At 42.5% G+C, this 25769-nt stretch overlaps 1 protein-coding gene across 1 annotated transcript in view; it reads left to right on the top strand.

Annotated features, from left to right (window-relative positions):
* Positions 1-25769, top strand: part of RFC2 (replication factor C subunit 2) — a 183827-nt gene that overhangs the window by 48582 nt on the left and 109476 nt on the right. Inside the window, exons 2-4 of the mRNA XM_069614736.1 lie at positions 7907-7976; positions 11903-11944; positions 13964-14070. Coding sequence (XP_069470837.1) covers positions 7907-7976; positions 11903-11944; positions 13964-14070 — 219 coding nt within the window. The remainder of the gene's footprint in view (positions 1-7906; positions 7977-11902; positions 11945-13963; positions 14071-25769) is intronic.

Below are 25769 nucleotides of genomic sequence, written 5' to 3'. Positions count from 1 at the left end.
AAGTGTAGTATTGAAATTGCGCTGATCACGACATAAGTAAGAGGGAGGGGTTGAGAGAGGCAGAGTACGAAAGGAAAGATTTGTAGTAATAGAGAGCGAGAGAAGATGGTCTCAGAGTTAGACTGGGAGAGAGGAGACGGGGGTTGTAGTAAAAGAAGTGAATATAAGATTTAAACAAGAGCCTGAGATGTGAGGAGGAGGAGTAGGAGGAACTAGATGTTGAGAATCTAGAAAGGAAGGGAAAGGTAGTGTGTAGTTAAGAGATGAAGATTAAAGTTACCAAGAACTAGAAGTAGAGTGACAGTAGGGAGTAAAAAAGACGAACCACTATGAAGGGTGGAGTATCCCTCATGCAGTGGAGATATACAAAATGCAGGCTGTTCCTGCTGCAATGTTTGGAGTGGACAATCGGGGGTATTTGGATATTAATAATAGTGTAATACAAGCTATTAAGATCCTGAATCTTCCAAATAGCGCACCAAATCTTCCATCAAGATAAGAATTGGGCTGGTATGGCATTGAATATTTAGTAAACATAAAACCACTGCTCTATTGACTAAAATTATGGAACACAGAACTGATTTTCTGCAAGGTGATATGAAACTCTCTTGGTTCACTTTTCATTAAAGCTATGTCAAATACATTGAACATTCTGCTCCTTTGGAGCAAACCGGACAAGCTTGTACTCATTACAAAAGTGTTGAAACAATGGTATCTTAATAAGATTTGTATGCCTGTTAAAAAGAAACTTTACAATATTTGGAATTTAAACGGAGCACTGGCTTTGAGAAACATTTGGTTATACCTTGCCATAGAACCGTAAAAACCTTGACCTGCAGTGTTTCAAATCGTGATGGATTAAAGGCCATGCTGGGAACGTGCATAAACTGTTATTTCGGAGGAAAATGTCACACACTTTCTTTTTATTTGCTTTCTATACAGTAAACCAAGAAGGTTTTTAAGACTATTGTTTTTATATCGCAATGTAAAAACTATTAAAGAGGCCATCTAGATTGTTCCAATGACGGTAGAAGAAAATACCTTCACAGTAATAAATGACCTTGATTTGGCATGGAGGATGATAATGACATTTTTATAAACAAGGACTCTGGACATTCGTAGGTTCTTCTTAATTTACTGTGTCTTTGAACTTATATTTGAGCATATTTGATCTATTCTTGTCACAGATTTTGATTATATATTAGGTGAACTTGTAGTAATCGATGAATTATTGAGTAGATGGTGTAAAAAATAAAAATTAAATGTCTTCATGCTTTCTTCCTTTTCCAATATGTTGTTGAAGTGAATTTCATCAGTTGGCAGACGTATTTATTATGAGTAATTTATGAATTGTTTTGATTTGTTGTGTATATCTACATCAGTAAACATTTGACTTTTCCAGAAATAAATGATATTGGTCTGAGTGGATAATAAAGGCTGATTAAGAACTTTGTGCAGGAGTAATTTATAACCAACTACTGCCCTAGTTTATCATTGTAGGATGTTTTTAATCGTGCAACATCTAGTTTGGGGGAATTTGCCACCCACCCCAAATGGAGTACACACAATTTCTTTTAACCTCCTTTTATGAACCCTGGGAAACATCATTTTAACAGTTGATGGTATCCAGTGAGGTTTCCCGAAATGAATGAATAGTTGCTGAAATAAATAACAAAAGGTAAATATAGGGGTCGGGGTAAATGGTAAAAAGGTGTGGGCAGAAGGATTCAGGGTGGCGTAACAAACATGAGGAAAATTATTTTTTTTCGGTAATCAATTCGTTAGAAATCATTCAGGTAAGAATGCATGGAACCATATTAATTCCGTAAAGCAGGGGGTCTGCAACCTTGGGCTCTCCAGATGTTTTGGACTGCAACTCTCAGAACCGTTGTTGGCATAGTCCATGTTCAGTGGTTATGGGAGTTGTACTCATCTGCAGGGCCTCAGGTTACATACCAGTGCCCTACAGCTTGTCTTCCTTTTTAGGACAAGAAACTGAGGTTTGCACAGGAGGTCATTAATGAAATAATCAAATTTTAATCTAAACATTGTTCTGACCATACTCTATGAAATGTCAATGATTACTACAATGATGCATGATCCCATGGGCGTTAGTTCAATTGTCAAAGCTGCATTTAACTTGAATGTAGACTTTTCAGAGCACACACTTTACCATATGTACATTTGGTTTACCCTGAGTACACGTTCACCGTGCATTGAAAAGTGAATGAAGATTCAGGAAAAAGCTTTTATTTTCTAGAAAACAAATTGAAATCAAAATCGCTGCCTAACAAATCTCTCGACTTCTCATTTTATTAAACACTTCCTGACCCATTCTAGAAAACTCAGTTTAAGATGGGCTACTTGCATTCCTATGTGTAAATCTCTTGCAAAAATAAAACCTTTATATTGAACATGTGTGGCTAGGTTCCCATCAGTGGTGTTTCTATTGCAAGGCATATAATAAGAAGTGTTACATAGCAATTTGCTATGCAATTTCTGTAGGCTTGCTAATTAAATTGACACTTATGTAGCAAAGACAGCTATTTGTTACCCTGTTCAATGAAAGCACCGCTCACCCTGCATTCCTCTTCCTCTGTGCTCTCCACCCTCTTTGTAGAGAGAGAATATTACAGTATTGTCACTGTAAAACACTCCAGTGCCTCCATGATTTACAGTAAAATTTAGATTAGTGTACCTCAATCTCATAGTGTAAACTAAAATTCATTTTGTTGAGGAAGGTGCATCACATTGACAAGTGAACCGCTTTGAAAATGTACATGATCACACAGCCAAATGATGGTAAACCTATACATCTGTGCAACTGGTGCTCAACCCATGAGCTGGTCCCATAATCCTCGATATTCTATCGAATCACCCTGTTGCTTTGTACCAGCTACCCTGAAAGTAGAAAATACATGTACTCATCAACAGAGATGGGAGCAAAGTGCAATGTCTAAGATCTATAAAGGTTCTATATACAGCATGGTGAGGGTATCGGGCCTTAGAGGTCTGTTTTAAAGCCAGTTGATACAATTGTATCTAAAGTTCTGGTATGTTTGAAACTTTGCAGTAAATGCCAAATTGAATGTTCCCACCCCGTGGAACAGATCACATTTCTGACAATCCTTGTGTTTATACATATTTAATGTGGATGAAATGAAAAAGATTATGTAGGGTTAATTAGTGAAGTGCCACTACATATATATTGTACCAACAGTATGGTTCAATTTTTATCAATTTGTGATTGAAAGAGGTTGACGTGATTGTAAATGATTGTTTGATTGTTGAGGAATGATAGTTGTGTATGGTTTTTTATAGCCTGGTGTAATATGCTCTCCTGCAATATTTATGTAATTTAATGTGTGCATTAATTGCTGATTAATTCATTGTGGAAAATGATGTATCCCAGTAACTTTTGCTACCTTGAAAAATTTAAAAAACGTCCTCTGGACAATATTTCAGTATACTTTGGTGGGTCTGTGGTGACGTGCACAATTTTACAGAGCACGTTTTACATTTTGTCATCCGTTGTTGTCTAGTGCATTTCTTTTAGGTCGAGTAGGTAAAGTTACTTGACATGCAGGTCTAGCAGAATTTTAAGAATTTGCACGGCCTGACTCATGTCACTAGTGTTTTAGTTCAGCGATGCACAAATGGTGTTGATGCTCATGTCTTTGGTACAAATCACTTCTGGTGACGTTAAAAATATTAGACTAACATTGCATATCAAATGGGTTTGTTTGCTAATCAAGAACATTTTAATTGGCAAACTCTGCTAATCGTTTTTGAAAACTAATTTATACTTTGTATTGCACTACTGTGTAAATGTTATTTTTCAATTATTTTAAAGTGGGAAAACGGGTGGCAATTAAAAAACCTTTCGTGTTTCAGAGGTAGTAACAGGTCCTGATCAGTGATATAACCAATTATGTTATTCTTCTAGGATTGTCCAAAGTGAGATGTTATGTGGCTTCCCGTCTAAACTTGCCATTCCAAAGAAAAAGAGTAAAGGATCTCCCAATATACACACCACTTGGGTCTATTTTTATCAAGTCTAACGTTTCCAGAAGCACTTGCACTTCTGAGATTTTACTAATTTCCCAGCCAGGATGTACAGACAATGCATACACCTGTTACTCCTCAGTACTTTCACAAATAAGGTGGGGGGGGGGCTGGGGTTTCATCTATTCCCCTTTAGCGTTTACCTCCCTTCATTATATTTCCCTGTGGCAGCATTCTTGCATATGAATTTTCTTTCGGTTGTTTTACAGACTGGAGTACACCCTCTTAAGGACTGGTTCATTCCTCCCCCCTCTGGTAACAGATGGTCATCCGTCGGCAAAAGGGGCAACTTCCCTCCATAGCCTGGTTTCTCTCCTTCTGTATTGGGCCGTTGTTTGCTTTGCCCACTAAGGAAGGGCTGGGGTTGAATTCCATGTGAGCCTTTTACAGAGGTCTGTCAGTAGGGAAAACCAGCTTTGCCGTTCTCCTCCCAGTTATCAATTCTTCATCTCTTTCCAGTTAGTCCATCTCGGTCAGTGTGTGCGAGTCCCCCACAATCTATGGGTTTCGACTTTTATAGATTAGGAGGCACTCCCTTTTTGAGGTATGCATCATTTCTCGATTATGATTGGTTAGGCTATAGTGGTAGTAGTATTTCAAAAGTGACATCATACTGGACCATTCCCTTCATGATCATTGGGCATCTTAATGAAGAGGGCAGTCTACTGGGAATAACCTGTAAACTCTTTCCTTCCCACTTGATATCTTGGAGATTTATGCATTGTGATTTTCTTTCGCACTTACGATTGCGTTAAAGATTTTGTCCGATTTTTAATGAAAGTTTCATATGATTTTTGCTTTTTTTCTGATACTTTCTCAAAACTATCTTATTCCCATCTCAGAATATCGGCCTACCCAGCACGCACACTACGATATGAATTGTTGACCTGCAAAAATATCGGTATTCATATAACTGACATAATTAAATACCTGAAAAAAGAGTAAGCTTAGTTGATACTCTTTTTAAATTGTGGGTGAACAACTAACTTGCTATGACGTTCTTATCAAAGATATTCAAGTATTTATTTTCCCATGTGTAAAATTTAAAACTTCAATTATTTTACTTCCGTCATGGGTTTTCAAAATATGATTGGTACTTCCAGTTCCTGGCCTGAACAAGCCAGATGATGTTGGTCCTCAGAGCTGGGCCATTTATGACCCTCGAAGTCTCTATCATGACAAAAAGTTCTTTGAAGTTCAGTTAGTTGCTCAGTCATTTGTCGACGGTGCTGTACCCCTTACGTGATTCCAACAACTTGCTGTCACACATGTCAGAGTAAAAGCATGAGTTGCATCCTGCATGGAAGACCGGTTTGCTAATTTCCAATTACCTGGGTCCAATCTATGTCAAATATATTCCTTGTATTTTTAGTTAATTGTTGGGCAGACCCAGTGACAAACTGAACCGATGATGGTCATCACTTGTTTTTCTCCCAAGGCCTGTTCTTTTGATGAACTGAGTGTTTGGTGAACCCAGGCAGTGTCCCAAAATGTATAGCTCTGGTTCAACTGGCTAAGTTTACACTTCCTTTTCCCTCACACCCCTAGCACTGTTCCTGTGGCCAGAGAAGTTGCAATCTTTCTGCTCAGCCCAACATTGTTGGCTTCTTTCAAACAAGTAGCAATTAAAATGATAGTCTTTCAATGTTGAAATATTATAACTGGATCTTTAAACAGGGCAACATTAGCAAATGTTTGTAATCTGCCCAATGCCGATTTAGATGTGAAGTCTGTGGTGGCTTTTATTTCATATTGGCTCAGTTGTGCAAAGGAAAAGGCAGAAATAATGTATAAAATAACGACATGAAGCCTACATTTTTTGTTTGACTTTTCTATAAAATGCTGTAATTTTCATCCTAGATTTATTTTTTCATTAAATACAGATTTCTGCATTCTTCCACGTAACTGAAAAATCTGTTTGATACTTGTCTTTAACTGTGGAACAAAACACTTGTTTTAGATGGGCTGCTAGCATCGGAACTTTTCCTTGCATGCATTTCTTTCAAAATATTTGTGTAGGATGCAGTCCATATATTTATTTTTGAATGTAGTTTTCCTTTGCATCATTTCCTTCCCTACATCATCTAACATCACTTCTTGGTTAACACGTATTCATCAAAAATCATGCAGAAAGAGAGGTGGTATTTGTATTTGTTTTATATAGCGCCTCCGTTGTGTTATCCCATATCAGATTTGAGACTTATGCTGATATTTATTCTGACTCCTTCGTTTTGGTTTCCTATGCAACATTGAAGTTGGGTTCCTACTGCGAATGCAGCACCGTACAAACCGTGTATTTGGAGGGAGACATGGATCAGCTGTGCGTGCACTTGAGAAACTGAAAGATCTACAGAAGGAAGACTGCATTCTGAATAAGTCTAGATGGTCCCACGGCAGGTTTAACACATCTAGCCATCCCAGGCTTTTCAGCCAATAACTGTTTGCACTCCGACTTGCAGTAGTGGGACTTACCATTTGTTTGGGCCTACATATCCTCATCTTCAGTGTGCATTTCCTCATATGCAACTTTCGCAATTGGTTAGCACACTTCCTACCGTGAGTGGTTCCTTCTGATTTGCCCCCTTGTACATGTACTTTATGCTTGTACCATAATGGGCAGCTGTAGGTCACAGGATTTAATGGGCTTACTAAAATCGTTTTGTTATTAATGTTGGACTGCAGGTACATGAACAACCGCGATCAGAAATGTGATCCATCACCTCGTTATTATTTTGAAAAGGGGCCTATCGCTCGTTATGCTTCATGTGGAAACAAAACGTTTTATTTGCTAATCTAACAAGTTGGAGCCGAGTGTACATTTTAAAAAAAAAAATGCTTGCATTTTATATCGCAGATCAATCATTAACTGCTCTGGTGATTTTGCTTAACTATTAGAACGTTCATGAGCATTGCTACTTCACACACGTTGCTGATCAATAGATTTGCCCTCACAACTCGAATTCCCGTATTTGCCTCCTGCTGTCCTATCCTTGACCACCACGAGCAATACAGGCAGAATGATGTGATGGGATGCACAGCAGCCAGCTTAGCTGGGCAATCCTAGGTCTGGCCGATTTTGGACCCGATGGGAGGCTCTTAACAGACACTAGATAAATCCTGGATGTGGCCATATGCCCTGGGGAGATGCTTTGGGGTGAGGGGGGCAGAGGGGAGGCAGCAACAAAGGGTTCATTGTTAGGGAGAGAGGTTTAGTGGTGGGGACAACTGGGGGCAGTGCCAATTGTGGGCACCTTCGACATGATCTGTGCTCATCGGGAGGAGAGTGCCTTTTGGAAGCATTAATGAGACCATCTGTGTCTTTAAGGCTACACCTATTAAGCACTGTGCTAAGGTGTGGGGGGGTTGGGATTGGTAAAGGTAGTAGTGGGAGGGTGCATATGAAAGCTGCAGTAACAATGTGAGGACACATGTTCATAATGGGCACCAGAAGTGCCAGTGGTGCATAAGTAGAAAGGATGGCACAAGGAATAGTGCAAAAACGGCACAGGGAGCATTACCAGGGGAGGCGGCACATAAAAGATCTCTATGATGGGGTCGTCTTGAGCATTGCAGTCATATAAGTGTACTGGAATCTGACACTGCCGTGGTAGGGGTCAGGATGAGTGCTGTAGATGGAGTAAAAGTATGGTGGTACTGTATGCCCATTGAGTGCACTTGTATAATGCATTGACAAATTGCCTCTGCTGACTCCTAGAACATTCTGTGAGCTTGACTTCTAAAGCAAACCTTCCTAAGAACCGTCACTGCCTTGATTGCATTTTTCGTGCTACATTGTTCGAGCTATGTCTAAGCAGTTGTATCATTTTCTTTTTTTATAAAGGGTAGAAAAATACAGGCCAATAAAGCTGCATGAAATAGTTGGAAATGAAGAAACCGTCAGCAGGTTAGAGGTGGGTACTTTGTTTTATTAATGCATGGCTCAATTTTCACTTAGTTTTGAAGCTGCATTGTTTTTATGACCGTATTGCATGCATGCGTTGTTTATGCAGAGATGGGGTTGTCTGCGTTGTTTCTGCACCATACATTAGTTTCAGCCCTACAGATGAGCAGTGTATCTGACACTTTTACTGCCTAAAAATGGGCAAATGCTCCCAAAATGCACCCAACAAAATAGGAAACTGCCACAAAGTGCCTGTTGCCCTGCTTTCACCCATACAGCCACATGGATCTGTTTGCAGCAGTAGGTTAGGTTACGCAGTACCACCTGAATATACTCCTGTTACTACTGCCTGATTCAAAGAGGTAAAAATGTATCTTTTAATATGCATGAATAAAAAGATGCAGATATTTATTACAAATTCATTTGTTTCCCGGTAAAAACATATTTTGCTCTTTTATAACAGTCCCATTAGGAGTGACTTACTGTTATCATTTTGCTCCCGACTTTAACAAATGGGAAGTCGAATAGTCCCACTTAATCTTATCTGGAGTACTGATTAGTTGCAATGAAACTTAGTTCAAATGTTAGTACTGTATGTTAATGTTAAAGGATATTTGTACCGCACAATATCACCACCGGAGTGGTCCTCTGACGGCTCTGAAAAAAGGAAGAAGGGGGGGTGAGTTAGTGGGAATGAGCTGGAGAAGTGCAAGATAGCAGTGATGTGCTATTGGCAGCCTCAGCCCGGTGGATCCGTTGACTGGGCCTGGGGTGTTTTAGGGTCGGTAGTCGTCGTGTGCTGTTGTACAAGTCTATGTGCGGTTAGTTTTGTTGTTGTAGTGAAGTTAGTGCGGTTTGCTGCTTTAAGGCTTGTGGTTGTGTTTGGTTCGAGAGGTGTATGCAGAGGAGTGGAGTTGTTAGTGGGTTGGTTGATTCATGATTGCATGCTAGGTCCAGGCTAGGTAGGAGAGTCATATATCAGTCATTGAATTGCCTCTATGTATGCACATGCAACCTTTTACAATTCTATCCAGATGCAACGCAGGCTGGTTTGAGGATTCCAACTAAGTAAGGCACATGCTAACATTCAGAATTCCATCTAGATGTGGCGCAGGTTAGGCTAAAGAATTCCCTCTATGTGTGCACATGCTATCATTTACAATTCTGTCTAGATGTGGCGCATGCTAGTCTAGCGAATTCCCTCTGTGTGCACATGCTAACATTTACAATTCTATCCAGATGCGAGGCAGGCTAGGTTGAGGATTCCAACTAAGTGAGGCACATACTTACATTCACAAATTCCATCTAGATGTGGCACATGCTAGGCTAACAAATTACACCTACGTCCACCTCTTTAGGACAACGCCACCTTAAAGCTGAATAACCCACAGACCATTCTATAAATTGATCCCCGTTTCACATTTATTTTCCTATGAGAAGAAAACAAATTTTGTAATGTGACCCTCCAGAAATGAGCCTGGTCTATTAATTTGCCAATGCTTTGAGGCAATGACACTATTGCTTATTCATCAGCAAACTCCCCAATCACTCAGCCTTCGCACAACCTGACTGCCAATCTTATCTACTGGTTCCTCCAAAAGTTGAACCCACAGCACTTGTAAAGTATGGAAGCTTCTTGTCCCCGATCCATAACAGCTCGTCTGGTTATAGAAATTCCACATCTCAAGGTTTAGCTTTACAAAAGAAAAATAACCTGCATTGACATTTCTTTCTTTTTTTCTTGCTGATATATGGTAGAACCCACAAAACGTCATGAGCAGCACAAGCAAGTTCGTTTTAGATTTCTGAAGTGATTGTAAACTGGACGATATGCTTATAATTCCATTTGCGTGCAGTGGTTTTTTTCTACCTTTCCCTTAGATGACCTCTGAGAATTAAAGTGATCAAGCAGACTTTTGCTGCATCTGGTCCCTCTGCACAGGCCATAAACTGACCATTGTAAATTATTGTAGTAATCTGTGTCTTTCCAGGTACGTCACCTAGTCGGTGCTGAGCATTGTGACTAAATGCTGCTTCTCTATTGGAGGCTGTGTGTGTATGGTGCTCCATCTCCTGACTGGTCTGGCACAATAGTTTCCAACATAACAAATGGTTTATCATGGATGGAAGAATAAACTGGGACTCTGGGTGAGATAACTTGTTGTTAGAGAGGTGCATGCCACATTTTCTTTTTTTTTTCTTTAAAAAAATGGCAAAGCCAATTGTATAAGCACTATGCAATGTTGTAGGAAATGATGCCACAGCAAGTTGGTTCTGGTTTGTCAACCTTTTTATTAAGTTCCATCTGCAGAACGAGTTCTTCGTTAACTAACAATTAAAAGGAGTGTTCATCTTTTTTAAAAAAAAAAAATATATATATATTTTTTTTTTTAGGAATTTTAGCCAACAATGAACTTTCTTCCCAAAGGAAGAACTCTTCCTCTCAAACCCTGCACTTGGCCAGACAGTATTTGCAATAAGCACACGCTATTCGTAAATTCCTGTAGATGCACAGGCATGCCTCAAAATGTGCATTCAGCAAAACAGAAAGGTGATGGCTGGAAGGTTTTGAATTAATCATAACCACGTGCAAAGCTCTGGGCAACCCTGCAGACCATCGTTTTTCAGCCTGCCAAGCCATTACAGAAGGGGAAAAAGCATATGCAAATCAGGCTTGGTCCTACCCCAAAAGGGGCAGTCCAACCCGAACTGCTAGGTCACATCCCTTCTGCACGAGACCACAAGCATCCCCAGACACGTTTCAGCCTTGTTGGGCGTCATCAGTGAGGAGTAACTGGAGTCTCTAGGCCTGGCAGACTCGGGCCCACATCTGGGCATGCCCGTCCCACTCAGGGTGACTTTAGAAAAACAGAAAGGTGATGGCTGGAAGGTTTTGAATTAATCATAACCACGGGCAAAGCTCTGGGCAACCCTCCAGACCATTGTTTCCGTGCAGAGGGGACCTGGCCTAGCAGTTCGGGCTGGGCTGCTACCATTGGTGGCAGTACCTGACTGATTTGCGTATGGCTGGACCCCTTTTGCAATGGCGCAGACGGGCTAGAAAACGGTGGTGTGGAAGGTTACCCAGAGCAATGCCAGTGTTCAGATTCATTCAAAACCTTCCACCCATCACTTTTGTGGTCTCAAAATGTGCATTCACCACCACCATCTAATAGTGAATGATGGACCCACTCTTGGCAAGAAAGAAATGGTGTATTTGGAAAACTTAATTCATGCCAAGGGGCGTGTCTTTTCTATCTGGCTAGTAGTTTGGAACTTATCTGTACCACTGTTAAGGGCATATCGGCTTGTAACTGTCCTCTTGCAGTGGAGTAGGGCCCCTGCCAAATGAGGGGGACAAAATGGTGTGCCACGAAGTTGGGCGCCAATGTCCTCGTGTCACAAACTATGTTTAGAGAGGGTGGGTGTTCTTTTCTATAAATATTAGGGAAATTCTATCCACTCGACCACGTTCCAGTTGTGTCCTGTTGAAGCAGCACAACATGTTAATTTAAATATTTGAAATTGGTATGGCAAAGTATGTGATCGTTCATGAATTGTTAGCTCCCGATTGTGCTCTTTTGATGAATATCTTTGGTTCACAAGTATGGTGAATGTTGTGCCCTGGTTAGTGACAAGTACGCAGCCATTTCTTTTTTTAATGTGGCTAAAATATTGTGTAGTCAAAGTATTTTGGCTCACCCATACATTTTCTGTTTAATTCTTAATTGAATAATTTACTCCAATCTTTACTTTTTTAAAATATCCTCTTGTGTGCTTTGGAGAGTGCAGTAATAAGCAAGACAAATACTAAATTATCACATATCCGCAAGGACCAGTCTTTTTAATCCTCATTTGGCAGGACATTGAGGAGCATTTATATAACCCCCTTTTCTCTGCTTCTAATTAATTGTTACATCTATTTATATTTTCTAGGTGTTTGCAAGAGAGGGCAATGTGCCCAATATCATTATTGCTGTAAGTATGTCAAGTTTTTCTCCTTCCGATTTCAGAACTACCTTCCAATACACCTCACATAGAGCAATATTGCTCAATATATCTGACAGTGGCTTAAAGGAAATGTGGCAAACAAAAAATGCATGTTTTATCTTCTACATCTTTTTTGAAAATGTTTGGTTTTGAGTTGAATACAGAGAATAGAAGACTTACTGATGAGTAAAGAAAGGATAACGTGAAAGATCTTCAACTAGCCCAGCCCAATGTGAAACATCAACTCAAGGGTGTGCAATTTGGGGAAACTAAAGTAAATGCATATTAGTTCATCGTTTGGAACGAGATGGGTAGGATGACACAACGCATACAAGGATCCACTTAAGCCTGGTAGCTCTTTGTTAGCGCTTTTGCAAGGGCAAACCGTTTCCACAATTGCCAAGAATGTACAGTGAAATAGCTCTGTCTGTGTCAATAAAGTTGTCCACCAAGTAGTTGTTGAGGTCACTCTAGAGGAGGGGGAAGGCAAGTCCATAGTAAGTTATTTTCAGTTCCCGTTAATCCCTGGTCCTTCCTGCAGCGTGATGGAACACAGCAAATTGGGTCATGTACTGAATGTCCCAAATAAAACCTAAAGAATTTCAAGAAAATATATTTCATGCTCCTTCTTGCGGGTTCTTTCCATAAGAAGTCTCTTGTATTTATAGCACTGTTGGCCATGTTGTGGGACTGGAAGGTGTCCTCTTGCATATCTATGGTTCTGGTTCTATGGCAGATTTGGAGCTGGCCTTAAGACGATGGTCGCAGCCATAAGAAGGCTAGCTCCCCTAAGGCCTTGTTTAACAGTGAAGTGGAAATTCAACACATGCCATTCAGAGGTGGTATGCCGCATACGTCCTTCACACAATACTAACACAATTATGTGATGGCGAAAAAACGAATATTCTCTATTTGGGACAATCCCTTATTCAAAATAGCTGACCAAGAGACAAACCTCCATATAGAAACCGGATTTGGAAAATGTCGTCCTAACTGGGTAAAAAGTGTAAAATCTCCCCTTTTAATCGGGACACTTTTTTTTTTTTTTAACACGAACCAGGACTGTCAAAGAGAAAGTATTTGACACTATGATATTCAGAAGAATACCTTTTTGCTGTGAAACTATTGCAACCAAGTACGATTGTGGTAGGACTGCACAATCCTGATTTGTGTACAACCTGAATAATTTAACCAAGTACCACTTGGACACCAATACATATTTGGGGAGAGTATGACTGCTTATAATAGTTTTATTGGTGTGTAACAGGCTCTGGTATAAACAATGTGATGTTTGAATGAGAAGGAAAAAGACAGTTGGACGCCTCTAAAAAGCAGAACAGGTCTACTTGGAAGAAGACCGCATTCACATCAGAGAAAATGTGAACTGGATAGGATTCCACTACTTTTACTAGAAGTGTAGTGCTGTAAAAAAAAAATCTTGCAGAATAGTAAATTAAAAATGATATATATTTTTTTTTTCTTGCAGGTACCGAGTTAGGCACATCTAATAAACTCCGAGCACTGCTAAGGGGATCCTACCATGTCGTGCTTGGCCTTTATGTAAACCCTAGAGAACCTACACAACAGCTTTTAGGACTCACTAGTAACTGGTTGTGCTCTAGCTACAAGGCAGTTAACAGCTCTGGTGCATTAATCACACCTCTGCAGAGAAATTAAAGCAACATTTTACAAATGTAAGGACATAAAGTACAAACATCAGTGAGGCTGATTCTTAGCAAAGTCACTTAAGCACACAGTAGGATATTGAACTGGTGTGCCATACCAATAGTCTTGGATTGCATGCTTATTCTTTTGACAGAATCATTTCCCCCCAAGTCTGTTATGAGAAATTGTTGAATCTGGTTCTCTATTGCCATAGGAAAAGCTAGTATTTGTTGGCTAGTTTTATTTAGTTCCTTGAGCAGATCTGCTAGATATTTTCTTTTCCACTTTATATAGTTAACCTAAGTAATAAACAATTAACCTGTGCCAATATTTTTTTTAAAGGGTCCACCAGGAACTGGGAAAACAACAAGTATCCTTTGTTTGGCTCGTGCTCTTTTGGGGCCTGCATTAAAGGATGCTGTCCTGGAGCTCAATGCTTCTAATGACCGGTAAGCCTGACTGAATACATTTGTCATAGAAGAACTGCGCTAGTTTAATAGTTGCAGGCTAAATCCGTGATGGAGCTTGAGCGTGTTTTCTACTAATTTCCTTTGTTCCCTAATTGCTTGCCAAATGTTTGTATTGGGCGGGCGGGCTCCATAAAGGTTTGTGTTGCTCTACAGGTTTTTCCTCTGTTTCGTAAGCTATTGTTGTGGTGTGGCTTACTGCTGTTGAATAAGATTAAACACATAATGGACCATTTGCACAGTGTTCAATATCATTGGGGATGCCACAAAACTATTGGCATTATTTGAAGACCGCGACAATTTTGTTTTTCAAAAGTATTCATGTATTTGGAATATTTTGCATTATGCCTGGGAGTAAAGGACTGACCATGCTGATTCCAGGCCGAGAAGGCTGCACTCACAAGCTCTTCTGTACTCAGTGATTTTCTGGGGGTCACACTGTACACCCACTCCTACCTGCTGCAGGCTCTGGATGCCTTCATTTGATTTCTGCCACCTCTGAACCTGAAAGCCTGACACATGCTTGTTGTGCTTCTGTGTGCAATATTCTGTGCCTAGGGCTTCAAGGTTCACGATCTACAGACCGCGAATGGAATATTTGTTTTCTCATGGGATCTGAAAGAGAAGGCGGGGGTAGGTTAGGAAGAGAGGAACATGCAAGTTAGCTTAGCTTTGCTGTTGTGTTTATGCCTGCAGACAAGTACCTATGCAGTTCTGTTTAAGTGTCATGTGATGAGTGCACAGAGAAATTTGTGTCCAGAAGGAAGTTTTGCATGCCCATGGTGCTAAAATGCATTGGCCGTAACCGTGACATGCAAGTTGATTTTCTAGGTGTAGCATTCTATTTGATGTCTGTTGGGGAGGGTTATCCTAGCGCATCAAAGTGACTTGACAGGTGGTGGCTTTATAAACCTACTATTAAGAAATATGCAGTTGCTGTGTGTGAGCCACTTATGTATGTAGTATGTTTGAGCATTGTTTGATAATGTTGGTGGTGGCAGTTTAGTAGTAGTTTGTCATATTTATATACTACCTTTATCCCAGTGACATAGTCTCAACTCGCTTGGTGGGGGGGGGGCGCCCTTGGGGGGCTCGGTGTGGCGGACCGAAGTCCAAGGTATGGTGGAAGTTGTCTGGTTTAGAAGGCTTTTGTGCATTTGGTCAAATGGGGAGTTTGGTCGGATGGCCAAGCCCCAGTAAGATACTCATGATGGTGAGGCATGTTGCTGAGAAGTGGTCAGGAGAGTGCGAGAGACTGGTCTTGTGTCTACCTAGACAGATCATTTTTTTTTCGTAGGATATCACTTAATTCTGATGGCAGAGATGTTGTGTTTTAGTCTGGTGTATGAAGGTGAATGTGAGCGGCCGTGCCTGTGGCTGGTGTCCACCGAAGTGCTGCTTAACTACATACCTTGAACCTCAGTTGGGGTTTTGCTTTTGATGTGGCAGTTGGATCCATTTGTCCGGTCTGCTCCAAAATGATACTTTAGCTCGCTCTGGAGAATATACTCCTGACTATCAAGGCCTGGGTGTCATGAAAGTGGGTGTGTGAAATGGGGAGTGTAGGGTGGGGCTGTTGAAGGAGGTGCGTTTGCCATGGTGGCCCGACCTATGCTTAAAGATGGGGGGAAATGTGTGGGTGAAGGGGAGTGGTGGGTTAGATTTTCATTTATAAGCCAAATCACCTTCATAGGTGAGACCCCAGCACGTTTTGCTGGACTTCTGGACTCTCTTTCTGTGTGCCTTTGAGAGTGGGAACCTCACTCACCCTTTCTTTTACTCTTTTTATGGGTGAGGGTAAGATTTTCATATTGATGATAAATCTTCCTGGGCTGTCAACCCCAGCATCTTTTCCTGGACTGGTAGATTGTGTCCCTATGCATCAGTCAGTGGGAACCTTTTTCCACACACTGTCTAACTCTTTTTATGGGTCATGTTTAAGACTCTCCATAGTGCCTTTTTAATATCCTCTTTGACAACTTTTGGCACATACTGCCTATTGTTGCCGGGTTGCCGTAGGGGCTCCCCTTTTAACTTTCAATGGCTAACCTTGTGGGAACTACAGTTGAGTAGAAAGGATCTTTGGATCCCACCCCCCTTTTTTTTTTTTTTAAATGATATAGTTTATTTATAAACTTTCATTGTATAAGTGTTTTAAGAAGGATAAAAGTTAAGAGATAAGAGAATCTTCTTCACTTCATTTGTTGAGTTCAAGGATGGTTTGGAGAAATAGGGCTATTGTGTAGGTGCATTTGTTGTTTTGCCCGCTCAGGAAGGTAGACCATCTTTCTTCTGTGGCCATCTGCTGCTCTGAAAGTTCAAAGAAAGCACCAAATTGTTTCCGCTGAGTAGAGCGGGAGGGGCATTCCATTACAAGGTGGAACAAGGTTTCAGTGGTTTTTTGCACATCACAAAAGTGACAGTATTGATCCTTGAAGGGTATCTGCTTAGTGATGGCAAGGTGTGATCTTGTCGGGGAGCATGTTCAGACGTATTCTGAGGAAGGTTGATCTTATAGATGCATCTGGAAACAGCGTGAGATATTTGGGTAGCTCATGTATTTTCCGGATATCTGATATACAGTTCAGATTCTGTTGGTGGTTGTTTTTTCTTTGTATGGTTTTTATCCAGTCGTTATGTAATAGTTTGATTTTGGCGTGTTGAGGGCGCATTGTTAAAAGATCTTCTGATATATCCTCGTTGGCCATTTCTTGTCGGGGGGTCCTGCTTCCATTTTTGGAGTATTGTATTGTTGAAGGTGTTTGGATGATACCTCAAAATTTGTATAGCTGGTGTTTGTGTCTGAAAATTTCAAGTTGTTTCCACAGTACAATGAAGGCTAATGATTGAGTTGGCATCGGAAATGATTGTGGTAAGTGTAGGATTTTGCACCAGAAGATTGACTCGAACTTCATCCAGTTTGTTGTTTCAGCATTGAGCATGGCTTCTGTTCCGTAAGTGACGATTGGGAAGAGTTTTTGTCTGTAGAACGTTATGATTGGTTTAAAAGATAATTTGCCATATTTGTGGTGTATCAGACGGCCTTGCCGTGCTAGTGATTGCGCCTTTTGTTCAATTTTATCTAGCCATTGTTCCTCTGAGTTTGATTGGTTTATCTGAACACCAAGGTACTTGAAAGAGGTGACATTTTCTAGATGGATCCCGTCCAATATGAATGTAGGGTGTTTTTGTTTTTTAAATGGGATCTTGTCTAGCGTCATTGTCTTGTTTTTTTCAGTATTAATGGCAAGTTCGTTCAAAGACATATATTCTATTTGCTCAGTGCTGTCAAGGCCGTTTGGAGTCCTGATGTTTTATCGAGGAGGATGATGGCGTAAAGCATAATTGGAACAGGGATGGAATTTATCTTAGGTGGATTTGTCTGATTGCTCGTTATGTTCTTTTCGATGTCGGCAGTAAAGAGGTTGTAGAGGGTTGCGGCAAGTGTGCATCCTTACTTTAGGCCATTTTCTGTGGGAATGGAGTTTGTGGTTGCGCCTTCTTTCGAGAGTCTGATCTTGATTGACGTTTCAGAGTATAGAAGTATGATTGGCTCCAGAATGTGTGTTGGGCACTCCCATGGTTTCAATTTAGACCAAAGTTTGTCTCTGGATATTGCGTTGAAGGCCATGTGTAAGTCTATGAAGGCAGTGTGCACTGTGATATGGTTTTTGATGGCCTCGTATTTGATTAAGTTTAGTAGAATGAGGTTGATGTTGGTTCCCACATTCTTGGTGAAGCCCGTTTGTCTGACACAGAATTTGCCCGGTTCTGTCGCCCAAGTGGTTAGTTGTTTTAGAAGGATGGACGCAAATAGTTTCCCCAAGGGATCGAGAAGGGCGATTCTCGTGGTCCTTGTTTATGTATTGGGACAATAATTGCGGTTTTCCATGAGTTCGGAATTTGATTGAGGTCATTAATCAAGGTTATCAGTTTGCACATCAGGTTTGCCCATGTGGGAGAATCTTCTTTGATGGTGGCATTGGTAGTGCCATCGGGTCCTGGTGCTCTTGAGGTATTCAGGTTTTTAATAATTTGAAGAAAATCGTTGTCGTGTGTGTTGACTTGCCATTTTGGTTTGTTGAGGGTGGTAGTGCTGGATTCTTGTGTTGATCGGGTTTTGTATATGTTTGAAAAGTGAAAGGTCCAGGTTTCCTGGGAGACGTTAGCTGTTAGTTTAAGTTGATTCTGTGAAAATTCCATAACACTATTGTATTATGCATCTAGTTGTTGGAGTTTCTTATGGGATTTCCTCCAGTTAAGTATTTTTGTTTGAGTTGTTTGGCCGTTGTACTGTTTTCTTTGTTTTTTTCTTTGATCAGTTGATGCAGTGCTTTCGCTAGATGTTTTTTCTTTCCGCTTTTTCTTGATTATAAACTTGCTCGTGGTGGATCTGGGATCGAGACTGGCCCGGTTGTTGAAAGGGGAGCAGTATCCACTGGTAATTAAGTTTGTCTTGATCTTTCAGGTTGGTATTCTGAAAGGTGGTTGGTAGTCTGGACATCGCTTGGTGCGAAATGCGTCTTGTAGATGCGCTGTTCAGTTCCAGAGCGCATTGCGGAGAGGGCCTCGGGAGGCTTGGTATGCCAGCGCCATGTATGATCAGTAGGTTAGGGTCACTTTTTTCAGATAGCAGTTTCCACTTTTGATATTAGGCCATGTAAGTTTTGTGACTTGAATATATAGTCAATTATCGCAGTGGAGTTGCCTCTTGACCATATTGGGATTAGTTGGTTTGAATTGTCAGTCGCATGATCAAGTAGTTTTAGATTCCGGGTGGAGATTGCTCTCATCCATCTTCTGGCTTGTGTTGATGGGTTCTTTTGTTTTATGAGGGAGCCTCCTTGGTCATATAGGTGAATGTTTAGATCTCCACATATTATGAGTTCAATTGACTGATAGTTGGCGGCAAGTCTGACAATTGCCAAAAATACCCCATCAATGAAAGTTTTGTTTGCGATGGCCGCTGGGTTCCAGTAGAGATTCAGTATTACGATTATGGTCCCGTCTCTTTTGTGTATTTCCGTAGTCTGTATTGTGGTAATTTGTACCAAGGGATTGATGTTTTCTGTGTTGAGTATGGTCCAGTGTGGATTAATCTTAATCAGGGTAAGGAGGCCGGAGGCCGGTCTTCCTTGGTTTTTTGTTTGTGCTGGGTTCAGGAGAGTGAGAAATCCCTCGCAAGCAGTGTTGCACTGAGCCACGTTTCTTGTAGGCATATGATTTGGAGATTGTCGAATTCATGTGAGGAATTGTTGAAGAGATGCAAGTTTTCTCTGGTGTTCCATGAACATAGTGACCATGTAGGATCAGGATTGATTATTGGTTATAAGCTGAAGGTAGGGGAATTTCCTGCATATGATGATTCTGTATCCTAGTTTCTTCTGAATGGCCCGTCACAGCGGATAGGTTGTTCAAGATGTTGGGATCGGCTCTTACGATCTTGGCGTCTTACAGTGTTATGAGGACTGGTAGTTATGTTGCTTGGGGTCTGTGTATTATTTGAGGTGTTTTCCTTGGTTGACCAGCAAGAGAAACCCAGCTTTCTAAATCGGGTATGCATTGTGAGTATTAGTTCAAGAGTTGTCGGATCTGCTAGCTCCATGTAGATTTTGTCCAGATGAAGGTCGTCTTTAAAGGTTATCAATATAATACCTTGGCTAGTAATTTGGGTTAATTGCGGAATCACTCGGACAGGTGTAGAACATTAGTTCTATTTAGAATAAGAGGGGAACTTCTATTCCAGGTGTTTTCTATCGGGATTATTTGTAGTTGTTTTTGCTGTAGAGGATTGATGAATGAGAGATGGATACAAGACTCTTCCATGTCGTTGTTAGATGTCGATGCCAGAGTGTTGGTAGATATTTGGTTATGTTACAGATGGTGTTTCCTGTGTTGCGTCGCTCAAAGATGTGTCTGAGATGTCTTCATAGCTGTTCCTTGAGGAGGATGGAGGTTCATAGCAATATTCATCTATGATTATGAAGTTTGCGGCGGACATCGGAATTTGTGGCATGATTGGACCTGTTGGTTGTGGGTCTTCGTGGGTGGTTAGATTGAGTAAATCTTCGTCAATCTGAGATATCTCATGGGGTATGGTAATCACTTTGGTGTTTTCCGGGGTAAGTTCGGGTTGTGTTTGGTTTTGTACGCCGGATGGGGCCAGAGGTTTTTGTGAGTTTTCCTTAGCGGGAGCTTTATGTTCTTCTGGCTTTTTCACTGTGCGTAGAAACGCTCTAGATCCCGTTTGCTTCTTTTGTTTTTTCAGAATTTGTGGTTTGTTCTCATGTGTTTTCTTCGTTTGCGAGAAGATTTGGTACGAATCTGTAGAGGGGTTGTTCAGCGAATTAGTGGTTGTGGGTTGAACAATGGATAAGTTCTCGATGGCTTCGTTTGGTGGACATCTTCGAGTGGGTAAGAGCGGCGTTACCAAGTCGTGTGCCAAATGCGGAATTAGAAGAGTTGGTCGGTAGCTTGAAGGGAGTCTCGAAGTGCTTGTTGTTGGTGATGCGCCTTTAGGAGAGAGTACGTCTGATGAGATTTTTCTTGCAGATCGCTTCTTGCAATTTCATAAAGTCTTTGCTGCCAGCGGTTTGACTGTTCTCCTTCTATATTTAGGTTTTTTTCAATGTTCGTGATTGTTTTCTGTATAGGTTTGTTTCGTGTGGATCATAGCTAGTAGAGTAGCTTGATCGCGGATGTTTTCTTTCATGTTTTCTTGGTGTTTGAGGAACGGTATAATTGATTGCGATAGTACTGTAACATGTTTTGGAGGTCTTGCATGTTCGTGGGTAGCCTCGGATAGTTGCAGTCATTGCTGTAGGCGTTTTCCGGTAGTATGTTTGTATTTTTGTTTTTTGACAGTTTCGTCAGGATGGGGATTTGATGATTTTCCATCATTATATACGGGGTGTGAAAGGTTTCTTCTGAGTCGTAGGTGAAGAATGTCATTGTTGGTTGAGGCGCGAAGTTGGGAATTTCCTGTCGCAGTTTTGACGTGAGACTTTGCCGGAGTGTCACTGGTCAGTTGTTTTGTGCACGGAGTAGACGTTAAATTCGGTTGTTGCTTGCCAGTTGACGTACCGAATAGTTCCTATCTTTTTTTCCATGTTAGTCATGATTGACTCAATTTCAGTAATGTCCATTGAGTCTTGCGACCTTTGTATCATCGGGAGTTGGTTCAATTGCTGTGGTTTGTGAGATTTTGAGGGAATTATGGGTTTGTAGCCAGGAAAGTTTGGCTAATCTGGCCTTTTCTTTCTTTGTTGTTGAAGTTCCCATTGGTGGAATCTGGTGTAGGCTATTATTAGTTTGGATTTCTTTCTGGTGCTTTCCGAATGCTTGTGATAGAGCTGTTACTTCTATTTGCATGATGCAGTCGCTTGGAATAGCTGAAAGCTGAAGTTGCGTGGCAGTGAGGGCTGGTAGCTTTGGTGGTTTTTCTATAGGTCGAGAGGTCAATTTATCGATTTCCAGGAGGTCCATCGTGGTAGCTAATTGTACGTCAGTTATTGTAGGTGGTGGATCATTGCTGGAAGTTTGTGTTCTATGTGGATCCTTGGTGGGACTTTGGTTCGTTCTCTGTGGGCAAAGCTTTGCCTGATGATTCCGATCTGCGGAAGTATGAATCTGAGCATGCGTTTTGAATAGGATTATTCTAGATCTCCTCAGAGGTGGCTCTGCATGGGGCAGAGGGGTTTGGTTGTTCAAGATGTGTTTGATCGGAAGTCTGTTTGGAGGGCGAGATGGAGGAAAGGTCAGGCTCCCGGGTGTCTGGGAGAGTTCCCAGATTGCCTTTGGTTTTGATGGGTCTTAATAAAGTTTGTTCCAGTGTTACTTTCGAAGAATCTACTTGAGATGCGGTGGTAGAGCTTTGCTTGCATCTTAGTCTTGTCTTGGGACCGCCAAGCAATGTGGTTTTGGTGGCACGGCTTGAGGACATGGTAGTCTGTGTGAGATGGGTTACTGTGTGCTGATCGCTTCTTTGGATGTAGAGCAGGAGTGAGGGAGTAATTTTCCTTTGTTCGTTCGAGGGTAGAGCCTTACAGATCTGTGTAGAGCGCTGTTATTCCAAGCAAGGCTGGCTCTGCTTCAAATAAAGATTGTAGCAGAAGATCGGTTACTTTGGTTGTCTCTGGATGGAGCATGGGAGTGCTCCCTGTTAGGGGGTTGGTGGGATCCAAGGGTCGAACCCTTCGGTCTCCTGCCAATCCTTTAGGTATTGTTTCACTATTCAGGGCAGAGTTCTCCCATGTGGGCTGCATCCAAGGGTGTAGCCCTTTCGGTCTCCATCCGAGTTGTATGTTGGTTCTGCGTTGTCGAGAGCTTGTCAGGATCCAAGGGACGAGCCCTTTCGGTCTCCTGACAGTCCTTTGGTGCTGATTCTGCTCTTGATGGTGGTCAGCGTTGATGGGTGGTTTCAAAGTTTGAGCCCCTGCGGTCTCCTGCCAAAGTATGTAGAAGTATCACAGTGTGAAGTGGTGGGCGGGATCCAAGGGAGGCCCTTTCGGTCTCCCGCCAAGCTTCCAGAGATGGAGCTATGAATTATCTAAATTTCGTTTAATGAAGGCCTGAAGGCCTGAGTGGTGTAAGTGTCTTTCCTTATAGGGCACTAGGTTTTAGTAGAGGTTGGCAGGTGCCCTGAATGACTCATTTACGTTTTATGATGGTTAGGAAATGGGGAAAAAACGTGGCTTTAAAGGTCTATGGGGATACCGTTGCCATTACCTAGTGTGGATTCGCAGGTCGTTGGAGAGCACTTGAGTGGTAGGAATTTCCATGGCAGTCAATAGCAGGCACCCGGTGTAAGGGGCGTAGCGCCCGTGCCTCCAACTCGTGTAGAAGAATCCCAAGCCGGAGAAGTGAGTGAGGAGGCAGACGGGTGCAGGTTGTTGAGCTGTCAGCTCGCCTCGCGTGTCCCGGAATAAGGAGCGTGGAGCGAATCAAGGGGGAGGGAGATGTCGCGCAAGTCGCAGACAGCTGAAACCTTGCCTCGAGCGTCACTAGACAAGTTCTGGCAAGCTGCGGGAAGGGTGTCTTCGGTCAGCACCGAAGAGTTAATCAGGAGGTGCGGCGTAGATAGCTGTCAGCTGAAGGCACACTCCGGCCGTCCCAGGAGGAAGTGCAGCGGTTCGCAGGTGGGGGAAGCCCGCTGCCACCAGGAAAGTCGGCGGCCAAGGACGGGCGGCCAGGGGATGGCGAGACCACACCTCGTGGAGCAGAAGGGGGTGAACCGGAGCACCGTGTGTCACCAGACGGTCAGGAGGCAGCGCAGATGCAACCTTTGCAGGAGTCGCAGCAAAGTCGGGTAAGGTGGGGGGGTGGTAGCTGCCTTCGAAAACAGATGGTGAGCAGGGGAGCGGCAGCTCGGTGGACCAGCAGAAGAGCGTTGCAGATAGAGCTCGATGAGGCTTGTTGACGTTCGTCTCAGGGTCAGCTTATGTGAGTGACTGCTTGACACACCAGGGTGCAGAACGGGTGTTATGGTCAAAGGTTTTAGGTTTTTTTTTTTTAATTTCTTTTTTTATTTTTTATAGCTGTGCAAGCAGAAGTGAAGCAGGCAGAGGGGGAGCGGTGCCACAGAGCACAAAGACCAAAAGACTCTGCAGCTGACTTCGCGGAACGCTCCATGGGTAGCTGGGTATTTTGAAGTGGATGATGTTAGAGATGAAAATAGGACTGGTAACAGTTCTCAATGAATGAAAATCTGCATCAAAGTCAATAGAACCTTCTCCTTGACACTCCAAAAGACGCTGCAGCCGATCCCTTTTACATTTTGTAAGGTGAGACCAGCACCCACAACCTTATGGGGAGTGCTGGGGAGATACGGAGTATCCTCTTTCTCCTTTTTAAATGTAACATTTATGTTAAGGACAAACGTAGCTTTAATGGCTGGTGGCAGTGAACCTTTACCGTGGGCTGTTTCCACAGCCCCGGTAAGGCAATCATTGGTGCTCATTTTACCAAAATGGCCCCTGTCTTCTTTTTTTGCCGTTTTAGCGTTTCTTGCCCTTTCTGTTACTTCCTCTGACATTCAGGGTGGGAAAATTCCTTTGTTTTTTTATTTTTTGGTTTTTATCTTTGGCGGGAATCCTGTGGATTCCCCGTCCAGGTTCCATGTGAAGGCAGGAAGTGAGGGAGGAGTCAAACTCTGCAGCCCTTGTTTTCCAGCCTGACTGCGAGAATCCAGTTCAAACTGGAAGGCTGGCTGTCCTGAAAGGACTGCCAAACCCCTCCCCCAAGTTTGAATGTTGCAAAGCTGTTTGGCTGGGTTCCTGTATATAAAAGTCCGATCCTGGAATCTGAAGAGGTAGTCCACCACTGGAACCAAAACCGAAGAGGAAGATGAAGAAACCGCAACTGAGACGATTTCCAGCTACTGGCAAGCCTGCCATGTAACCGGAGCCTGCTGTAGCCCTACCTTCCAATCGACCTGGGGATTCTGAAAATGACAACCCAGACCCAGAGCCTGGTGAGAAGCACTAAACTCAAGAAGACCTGCATTTTGAGCCGTCCCATGCCGTGCTGCGACCTTGCATGGTTGTAATACCCAAATACCAATGGAACCCAAGCCATTGCATGGTCTTACGAATTTGGAATCTTGCTGAAACTCGTGGGCATCCTGCTGGATCTTCAGAGACACAAATTATGTCTGAAAAGTCCCCTCACTAGAATACTGGACCTTTGTAAAAACGAGAATCCAACCAGGGATATTCTGTCTTCTGTGCTCCTGAAAAGGAGCCAAATCTACAGAGCCACATCCATCCACGAGGAAAACCTAGCCTAAAGTCTTCCGCGTTGATCCCTGCTGCAAAGTCCTTCCCAAGTTCCTGTTTTCAGTCAACACAAGGAATCCACTGACCAGGTTTTTGGCTGCAGATCATGGAGTCCTGCTGCTGTAAAATCTTAAGTCTCTTGCGTTTCCTGTGTAGTTTCTGGGTGTGTACTGTGATTGGGAGGCCTCTCGTCCAGTGCACCCAGGCCCCTGCTGGAATCCTCCTGGGCAGGCTCTGGTTAAACAGCAGGCTCTCGTGCGCTGGAAATCATCTCAGCTGGTTTTCCTTCATCCTCTTTGGATTTGGTTCCAGTGGTCGACTGCCGCTTCAGCTTCAGGGTTGGACTTGAAACCCAGCCAATCAAACAGCCTTGAAACGTTGAAACTTGAGGAGAGGCGGGGGGTGTAGTTGGCAATCCTTTCAGGGCAGCCAGACTACCAGTTTGAACTGGAATTTCGTACTCCAGCTGGAAGACAAAGGGCTGCAGAGTGTTTGACTCCTCCCTCGCTTCCTGCCTTCACAGACACACTGGAGCATGGGCAGGGAGTCCACAGGACTCGCACCGAAGATAAAAATCGCACCAGCGGTGCGATCCGGGGTGGGTAGTTGGATGGGTGGAGTGGCACATGGGGTCTAGGGTCTGGTTTCTGGAAAAGCCACTATGCGCCTCTGGCCTGGGAACTGCTAGGCTTGCTGGAAAGATTCTGCATGAGGACTAAAGGGGTTCTGTGTGTATAATTGGGCCTTGAGACGGGGCACAAGAGAAGCAGGTGCAGAATGTGCAGTACCTAAAATGTACCAGGATTCGAAGCATTTTGTAGTACCCAAGATGCTGCCGGATTCAAAACCTGTGCAGTACCTAAAATGTAGGCGGATTCAAAACCTGTGCAGAATATGCAACAGTTC

Source organism: Ambystoma mexicanum, chromosome 9 (genome assembly GCF_040938575.1).
Source record: "Ambystoma mexicanum isolate Mex_15411 chromosome 9, UKY_AmexF1_1, whole genome shotgun sequence".
Taxonomy (NCBI): domain Eukaryota; kingdom Metazoa; phylum Chordata; class Amphibia; order Caudata; family Ambystomatidae; genus Ambystoma; species Ambystoma mexicanum.
The sequence above is the reverse complement of the archived record's forward strand: the minus strand, read 5'-3'. Positions and strand labels throughout refer to the sequence as shown.